The sequence below is a fragment of the Haliotis rufescens genome, unplaced genomic scaffold (genome assembly GCF_023055435.1).
Source record: "Haliotis rufescens isolate VD_foot unplaced genomic scaffold, xgHalRufe1.0.p SCAF_23, whole genome shotgun sequence".
Lineage (NCBI taxonomy): Eukaryota > Metazoa > Mollusca > Gastropoda > Lepetellida > Haliotidae > Haliotis > Haliotis rufescens.
Genome location: NW_025963924.1, coordinates 2107501 through 2117504, shown reverse-complemented (window position 1 = coordinate 2117504; position 10004 = coordinate 2107501). Strand labels below are relative to the sequence as shown.

General features: G+C 42.6%; 1 protein-coding gene across 3 annotated transcripts in view; it reads left to right on the top strand.

Annotated features, from left to right (window-relative positions):
- Window positions 1–221: 221 nt before the first annotated feature.
- Window positions 222–10004, top strand: part of LOC124140173 (serine/threonine-protein kinase Nek6-like) — a 16980-nt gene continuing 7197 nt past the window's right edge. The window contains exons 1-9 of one of the 3 annotated variants that reach the window (XR_007222754.1): window positions 222–511; window positions 866–1001; window positions 2109–2387; window positions 5223–5332; window positions 6022–6118; window positions 7246–7314; window positions 8845–9426; window positions 9719–9773; window positions 9931–10004. The exon at window positions 9931–10004 is cut by the window's right edge and continues 8 nt beyond it. Coding sequence is in view for 2 of the 3 variants with exons in the window: in XM_048401645.1 (XP_048257602.1) it covers window positions 873–1001; window positions 2109–2387; window positions 5223–5332; window positions 6022–6118; window positions 7246–7314; window positions 8845–9472; window positions 9719–9773; window positions 9931–10004 (1441 nt within the window). In the remaining variant the exon portion in view is untranslated. Of the gene's footprint in view, window positions 516–865; window positions 1002–2108; window positions 2388–5222; window positions 5333–6021; window positions 6119–7245; window positions 7315–8844; window positions 9473–9718; window positions 9774–9930 lie in introns of all 3 variants that reach the window. The other 2 variants (XM_048401645.1, XM_048401646.1) reach the window with 2 other exon arrangements.

Genomic DNA, 10004 nt, shown 5'->3' with positions numbered 1-10004 from the left:
ACATCCATCAACCAAGTCAGCGAGCCTGACCACCCGATCCCGTTAGCCGCCTCTTACGACAAGCATAAGTACTTATTGACGCAGTGCTACACGGGTAATAAAAAGCCTTATCTACTCCCGAGACGTCGAACGTGATACGTGATACGTGTTGAAAGCAAGAATAAAGAATGACGTTGGCATCGTGCCACTGTTTTATTGATGGTCGCTGAATTGAGGGGGTCGGGGGTGGGTACTGCGTAATGTATTTTTAGACACTGTAAACTTCCTTCTTACTGTGTACGCACGCTTTTGTGGAGTATTTCTGGGAAAAATGTTTATTATTCCAAAGGACTGGTAACCGCTGACAGATATGCGCAGTTGATCAAATCATATTCATGACTGACACCCCACGGGGTGTGTTGAAAGAGAGACGATATTCAGTAGCGTCAACACTTTAACGCATGGATTAAACACAGTGCTCTACAACCAGTTAAGGGGCGGTTTGGAGTTGTTTTCTGATTCATACGACCCGGTAGGTATGTTCGAATGGACTATATTTAAAAAAAGACAGATTATGTCCATTTTCTAAGACTATTCGTTCACATTTAAGTTATTTGTATAAATGAACACTGATACAGACGTGATGCCCATAAATTTGATTTCTTTAAACATTTTATGCTTTGTTTACGCATCTATTTTGTTGTATGTGTCTGTTTACCCTTTTATGTTACTATTCTTATTGACTGTATTTACCCTGTATGATTATCATGATAGTATGTGACACAACATTTCGTCAATTGACTGGTCGTCATATTGAATTATAGGATCTCTGTAGCGTGTCTTGAATGATACAATGCAACGCTGTAAACAGTCTACCTCTCTGCAGGGTCGATATGGCCGTTAACGGACAGCGTCAAATCCTGAGGACTACGGTGTTAAAGTACGTCCGTGATGATTCGCACCTACTGGGAACTGGGAGCTTCGGTAATGTGTACGAAGCAATAGGGCCTGACAAAACACAGGTAATATTTTCGACATGTAATTTAAGCTTTTTGAGGTACTCTAATTTGCAATATAGCAAATTGCGCTGACAATTAACCTTCAAGTGAATAAAGTTCATCATTTACTCAAAGATTTCCTTATCACTATGATATACTAGACATGCAGCTTGACATGTACATACGACATACAGAATAGACATACAGTTTGATATTGACATACAGTGTGGCATACAGAATAGACATACAGCTTGATATGGACTTCTGTTTCCCGGGGTTTTTTTCCGGACCGGTTTATCGTTTTTTTTCCAATTCAATTCCTGGTCACAAGGGAACCCGTATTTCATTCTAAATTTAGGTAAGAATTGGTTTGTCGTACGGGCCTCTTGGTGAAGATCGGATTAATGCAATGTGTGACCTGGCTGATTGTGTGTCATTGTATCCACACGGCGTTCATGTTCATGCTGTCTACCATCGGTTTGCCAAAGTAAGCAAAATTCCATCCATGTAACCACAACATGTACGTTATCAGATCTGTACAGGCAAACAAGTGACTGAAAGTATTAGCTAAGATCCATGTCATAGCCGAACCTATTTTAGTAGGGGAGTTGCGTCCCTTGGGCACGCCAGAAACCAATGACCGTGGTTTGAATCCCGGTTCCCACCGATCTTATTTCTAGGTTTGTCAGCACTATATACACGGGTGGCCCAGTCGGCTAAGGAGCGACAATTCGCTGTTAAGAGTTGCACCTCTTGGTCACGCCCGAAGCCTATGGTAGTGGGTTCGCTCCAATCATTTTTCTAGGTTTGTCTACACCATATCTGTGCTCGTTGGTTTAGTGGTAAACGTCTAAGACCTGCATCACTTCGGGTTTTTCTTCTACATTAAGTTGACAAGCTGTGGTATAACTGGAATACTGTTCAAAGAGGCGTTAAACCCAACTCACCCACCCAGTTTAAATGGGACTTACGACATGAATTGGTGATGGCGACCCATTCCGACTCGAAACTCCCATGGGTGTCACATGCAATTCATGATCCTCAAATCATTTCTATATTCCATCTGTATATCAAATAATTTTCAACTTCATGTCACAGAATAATTAATAAAGTCCATTTTCGTCATGCTAGTATGCCGTGAAGGTGTCGGCACTGTCCAACGTCTCGGATAAGGACGACCAATGCGTTTTGACAGAAGCTGTCGGACTGTCACGGTTTGCACACATGCACATCCTTCAGTACCTTGACTGCTGGGAGGAGAGAGACCGACAGGGGGCGCGGCGAATGTACCTGATAATGGAATACTGTCAGGGTCGTGACCTCCGGTACTATCTGGACAACACCCTCAAACATCCGCCGGAAGAGAAACTGTTTGGGTGTTGGCTAGCGCAGATAGCTTCCGGTTTAGAGGTCAGTCGATCGAAAATGAGTTGAATGAACGATGTAAGCATTCATGAAATTAAAATGTCACACTTTCAATATACTGTTCGCATTAATTGAATGAGATCACACATGAGTGAGAATTCTTTATTAAAAGGTCAAAATCTTTACCTCCTCAATTAAGTTGAAGATTCCAAAGCGTTTGTGTATGTGTATGTGTCTGTGTCTGTGTATGTGTATGTGTATGTGTATGTGATTGTTTCCATTGTAATCTAGACATTGAAGATGTGTTTGAAACCGAGACATACATTGGTTTGTAATAAAGCATTTCTTCAACTGCACGAGTGGCATACATTATATTTACTAGGTTAACCATGACGGTTTGAGTGATTTGAAACAATGTTGCTGTGACTGGTACTTGGTCGGACTGGTAACCAGGTTGCGTTCATTACAGAAAACGTCTTCTGTTCCAGCATACACACAAACGTCTTCTGTTCCAGCATACACACAAACGCCTTCTGTTCCAGCATACACACAAACGCCAGCATACACACACACGTCTTCTGTTCCAGCATACACACAAACGCCAGCATACACACAAACGCCTTCTGTTCCAGCATACACACAAACGCCAGCATACACACACACGTCTTTTGTTCCAGGATACACACAAACGCCTTCTGTTCCAGCATACACACAAACGCCAGCATACACACACACGTCTTCTGTTCCAGCATACACACAAACGCCTTCTGTTCCAGCATACACACAAACGCCAGCATACACACACGTCTTCTGTTCCAGCATACACACAAACGCCTTCTGTTCCAGCATACACACAAACGCCTTCTGTTACAGCATACACACAAACGTCTTCTGTTCCTCCAGCATGCACACATACGTCTTCTGTTCCAGCATACACACAGACGTCTTCTGTTACAGCATACACACAAACACCTTCTGTTACAGCATACACATATACGCCTTCTGTTCCAGCATGCACACAAACGTCTTCTGTGCCAGCATACACACAGACGTCTTCTGCTCCAGCATACACACAAACGTCTTCTTTTCCAGCATACACACAAACGCCTTCTGTTCCAGCATACACACAAACGCCAGCATACACACAAACGTCTTCTTTTCCAGCATACACACAGACGTCCTCTCTTCCTGCATGTACAAAAACGTCTTCTGTTCCAGCATACACACAAACGCCTTCTGTTCCAGCATACACACAAACGTCTTCTGTTCCAGCATACACACAAACGCCTTCTGTTCCAGCATACACACAGACGACTTCTGTTCCAGCATACACACAGACGTCTTCTGTTCCAGCATGCACACACACGTCTTCTGTTCCAGCATACACACAGACGTCTTCTGTTACAGCATACACACAGACGACTTCTGTTCCAGCATACACACAGACGTCTTCTGTTCCAGCATGCACACACACGTCTTCTGTTCCAGCATACACACAGACGTCTTCTGTTACAGCATACACACAAACGTCTTCTGTTCCAGTATACACACAAACGTCTTCTGTTCCAGCATACACACAAACGCCAGCATACACACACACGTCTTCTTTTCCAGCATACACACAGACGTCTTCTGTTCCAGCATACACACAAACGCCTTCTGTTCCAGCATACACACAAACGTCTTCTGTTCCAGCATACACACAAACGCCAGCATACACACACACGTCTTCTGTTCCAGCATACACACAGACGTCCTCTCTTCCTGCATGTACAAAAACGTCTTCTGTTCCAGCATACACACAAACGCCTTCTGTTCCAGCATACACACAAACGTCTTCTGTTCCAGCATACACACAAACGCCTTCTGTTCCAGCATACACACAGACGACTTCTGTTCCAGCATACACACAGACGTCTTCTGTTCCAGCATGCACACACACGTCTTCTGTTCCAGCATACACACAGACGTCTTCTGTTACAGCATACACACAGACGACTTCTGTTCCAGCATACACACAGACGTCTTCTGTTCCAGCATGCACACACACGTCTTCTGTTCCAGCATACACACAGACGTCTTCTGTTACAGCATACACACAAACGTCTTCTGTTACAGCATACACACAGACGTCTTCTGTTACAGCATGCACACACACGTCTTCTGTTCCAGCATACACACAGACGTCTTCTGTTACAGCATACACACAGACGACTTCTGTTCCAGCATACACACAGACGTCTTCTGTTCCAGCATGCACACACACGTCTTCTGTTCCAGCATACACACAGACGTCTTCTGTTACAGCATACACACAAACGTCTTCTGTTACAGCATACACACAAACACCTTCTGTTACAGCATACACATATACGTCTTCTGTTCCAGCATGCACACAAACGTCTTCTGTGCCAGCATACACACAGACGTCTTCTGCTCCAGCATACACACAAACGCCTTCTGTTCCAGCATACACACAAACGCCAGCATACAAACACACGTCTTCTGTTCCAGCATACACACAAAAGTCTTCTATTTCTGCATATACAAAAACGTCTTCTGTTCCAGCATACACACAAACGTCTTCTGTTACAGCATACACACAAACGTCTTCTGTTCCAGCATACACACAAACGCCAGCATACAAACACACGTCTTCTGTTCCAGCATACACACAAAAGTCTTCTATTCCTGCATATACAAAAACGTCTTCTGTTCCAGCATACACACAAACGTCTTCTGTTCCAGCATACACACAAACGTCTTCTGTTCCAGTATACACACTTACGCCTTCTGTTCCAGCATATACACAAACGCCTGTTCCAGCATACACACAAATGTCTTCTGTTCCAGCATACACACAAATGTCTTCTGTTCCAGCATATACACAGCCAAAATGTTCTCCACAGGAACCTGAAGACGTCCAAAATCCTTGTTTGGTGCAACAAGGAACAAGTGGTTCTGAAGATTGGAGGTTTTGGACTGTCAAAGTAAGCCGTGTCACAGACTCCTGATCATCCTACCGTACACCATTACCATGAAACATGCTTCAGGTCACCCTGTATCGAGGACAAGCAAACAGCAGTCTGTGAATCATGTTTCTATTGCCGACAAACCCAGTACTTAGTAAGGCCTTGCTTGGAGTGTACGAAGGTGTACAGAGCAGAAGGGTCGCCAATTCGCTATGCAGCTTTGCGTATATTGGACGCCCAGAAACCTATGGTCGTGGGTTTGAATCCCGGTTTTCGATATGTTCCTAGGTTTGGCACACTTCCTTGTGGGTTTGATCCAGGTGGTAAATGTCTAGGACTTGCATCACTCCGGGCTTCCCTCCCACATAACATTAACGCGTCATGATATAACTCAAATACTGTTGAAAGCGGCAACTAATCCAACTCACCAAAGTATTCCACAAGAGGTACTCGGCTTGATAATCTGGTTCCTATTTCCAGTAAAGACCTCACATGTCTGTATGGCACTAGGGAAATCTGGTTCGAAATTGATTAAAAAAACTGATCAAATGACCTTATAAAGTGTATTTCTCGGGACTATCGCCTCTTTACCCAATTTGGTGTGGAATAGTTGGACTCAAGTGGCTTATATGTACAGTATAATACTAATTATGTTTATATATACATGTGTCATGATTTAATGGGTTCATTTCCCCTTTCTCTAACAGAGGTCTGAAACATTCCGACGATGTAGCAAAGTCAATGGTTGGAACAGCCAACTTCATGAGTCCGGAGCTGCTTCAAGGTAAAGCGTATGACAAAAAGGTATGTCAGAATTCTTTCAGTTTTATGGACAATGTTGCATATTCATTATAATTTAGGACCGCCTCCGTGGTCTAGTCCGTCCGGAGAGCAGAATGTCGGGTGTTCGATCGGCGGACGCTTCATACCTAAAGACGTTAAAAGACGGTACTTGTTACCCTGCAAGGCACTAGACATTAATGGGCTAAGACAATGATTGACCGGCTCGAATTAGTATACTGTGTCTGAGTTGGGTATTCATGTTAAACTGCGGCACGGTATCTCAATTGGCCAGCACTATTAAATCGGCATTAGGGGGTATTAATTTTATCAATATTCCATCAATATCACGGGAATTTGGCTTCACACGTTGCACACGTGTACAGAAACGAATCTGTGCCTTCGACAGACGAACGAACGCTTTAACCGCCTCTCTACCCACCATCGAGTTTTAATAACATTAGACATTACCAGACAGACAGAATTATTTCTGTACTTCAGGCCCAAGACCCATAATACAAACAGAATGGAAAAAATAATTAAATGTGCTCGCTGAATAAACGTCTGGAGTGCAGTACACTTTATGTTACAGAGATATGTGATTTGCTTCTAATCTTTACTACTTGACAAAGAATTTGATCAAACATTTGATAGAATGGATATTGTCAGTTGACATAAGTCTTAGAAAGTTTTAGATGTCGGAGGCTAGTTGAGATGATAGGTGAAAGTATTCCATTTTGTGCTACTTACCGAACAACTTATTTTGCCTCCACACGGTCCTCTGCAGGTGCTTGAGATTCCAAGGGTATATTTTAAAGCACATTTTAATCAAAATGCTCAAGGGTGCCAACTTGGCACCCAGTTGTTTCTTGATCGACATACTAGTATCTTAAAATCAGCATTGAAATACTGTTGGACCTCAAATGCAAGGATGGCATTTAAAATTGCTTTTAGCTTGTAGTCTAATTAGTCCATTCTCAACATAATCAAGGCATCTAGCATGGCAGCATGGTGCTCTTTATGTGGAGTCTTTGTATATGACGACCAGATTCATAATTTTTTTATAGGGCTTTTAAAACTGGTTGTGCTCCGCCGGTTACTCCAATTGTCTCTGACGTCAGACATATATCTTATCTCGGTATTTGTTTCAGGCAGACATCTGGAGTTTTGGCTGCACGGCTTTTGAGGTAGCAACACTGAAATCTCCAAAGCCAAATCTAGTAAGTTTGACACTTGATATTTTATATTGGTTAGTCATCGAAATAACTGTTATGTCACCACAGTAGCACCTGGACCCGGCTTGACAAATTGCACCAATCCATTGAGAACCTGAAGCAACGATCTTTTGTATGACTGAGCTTAACCAGATACTATATTACCGCTGTTTCAAACTCAATAATTATCAGTATTAACCCAACGTAAGAACGGCATTTGTTTGGGGTGTTATACAATTTTACATTTTCTGACCTATCACATGTTATAGTTATACGGATTAAGTTGCGTTTGTCCATCGTGAAGTTTCCTTATCTCGAACGTAAATGGACATTTCTGAACATTGTGTTGATTTTGATTGCATGTTTCCATTCGGAAATAAAAGGTTGTAAGCAGATTGCATTGTATACATTCATGAAAACGCTTGATGCTATAGACGCTCGTGGGACCTCGCCACATACAAATATAGCGACAAAACCCTTTCCATATCCAGTAGAAACCGATAGTACAATTACGACTATATCATAAGCATGTTTTTTTATGAATCACTTTGAGGTGAGGTGAGGTGAAATTTGGTTTAACGTCGCGTCCAAGATTATTGCACTTATATAGCGACGTGCATGTACGTGTATGTGTTTGTGTGGCTGCTTGTACTAGTCCGGACTGATGGCGATTTATAGTGCTAGCTCACTGAGATACAATGCCGCAGTTTAACATGAATACCCCACTCAGACACAGTATACTGACTCCGAGCCGACCAGTCCTTGTTTTAGCCCATTAATGACGAGCGCCAGACAGGGTAAAAAAAAGTACCATCTTTTAACGTCTTTTGGTATGACGCGGATCGAACCCCGGGCGGACGCTCTACCACTGGACCACGGAGGCGGACGAATCACTTTGAAATAGTAATGATACCAAATGTTCGCGAAAAGGTGAGCGTGTCCTGTCCCACCGGTGGCACCCGATACAAACACATGCAAAGGCAAGTCAATTTGTTCACCTGAAAAAAAAACACGGGAACATATTGCACCAGTCAAAATAGGGAATTGCATGGGACATCATTTTTGTCACTGGTGCGTCAAATTTGGAAATATCCTCCACATGTCTACCATCAAACATTTCGAAGGCCTTGAATGCTGTAACCTTGATCAAACAACTACTGAGCAAGAGTCGTATGACGCTCTTTGAGAACTTGGTGGAAGGAGCATGCTCGATTGTATCTCAAAAGTTGTGAAATGTAAACAGCAAAGGCTGGAACTACTGGAATATTGTTAAGGGAAAGATGACTATTGGAAAGTTGCAGTCATCCCTTTTGTCACAGAGGCATGAAGAGGGTGTTTTGTTACTTTGAATCTTTATGCATAGATCTAAATATAAAACAAATATGGCGTTCTGATTGGTCTGCTTTATTTCAAGCTAGGTGGGTAAATAGGGGGAAGGCAATTGGCTATTCGGTTCTTTTGCTTGTAGTCCCTTCATGTACACTGTGTGTTGACTAGTGGTAATTCTCAGGTGTCATTCTTTATGCGAATATCCAGGTAAACCATCTCGATAAGGATATCAAATACAGCGCTTTCTTCAAGGATATCATCAGACAGATGTTGAACAGTGATGCTGGCCGTCGTCCAGATGCTAATACGATACTCAACATTCTTGCACAGGGAAGTTACTTTTCAAATGTAGCACAGGATGGAATGAACTCGTCAGTGTCGACAGCATCCTCAGAACAAGCATCTGGGCTTAACTCAAACTGTGATAAGACCCCTGCTTCTGAGTTCAGAGATAGGAACAACAGCGACTCCAGTAAGGGCACTGCTGCTAAGCCGCCTGACCAAGTACAACCTATTGACATTGCTTTGCATCACTTTACACTTATTAGGCAAAACGAACAGGACCACCTGACGAAAAAGACTGTGACATTTGCATCTTCCACTGCTTCATCAGGCAGCGGTTATGAAACAGATATTAGTTCTTTCGGCATGTCTAGTAGTTCAACCGCATCGCCGCGAACACTCCACGGTTCCAGCCTCAACGACAGACATTCTAAGACAAAGATGGACAAAGCCGCCAACAGGAATCCTGACACAGTGACTACTGCCGGCACACGCTATATTCCTAATGTAAGGGAAGGATGCAATTCCAACTCTGGCAGTGGCTACGAGAGCGGTAATATATCCAAACCTTTCTAATGCAAAGAAACATAAGAGCTTGCAATAAAAAATGTCACATTCAGGAAATTGGTCCGACTTGGATTCCATGAACTAACCGAGTCTTTGTTGTTTGGGGTTCTAGTCAGCCTCACTGTAGCACTGTAAAGGCTTTGAAGTGCATTCCTCATAATAAATACAGCATCTCTAATGGGCTTGTTAGCAATTTATGTGTCTGAATTCTTGGAATGTTTTATATTTTTAGACTTCGACACAGACCGGGACATGTGGATAAATGAACAAATAGTAACACTACAGTCGTATGTATAAAACATCACTATACTAAATGCATACAGCAAGACGTAAGATAATTTCATAAATAATTTGAACTCATATCAATTGCACTGCATAACGAGGCGTCTGTTTCATAAAGAGATCGCCTAATGTTTTGTTATTCTACCTTGTGATTGTTTTCAGGGACATAACACGGACCATCGGATTTGAAGTACTTGCAACAGTGTACAAAACCTTAAAGATCAAAGATGAAACGT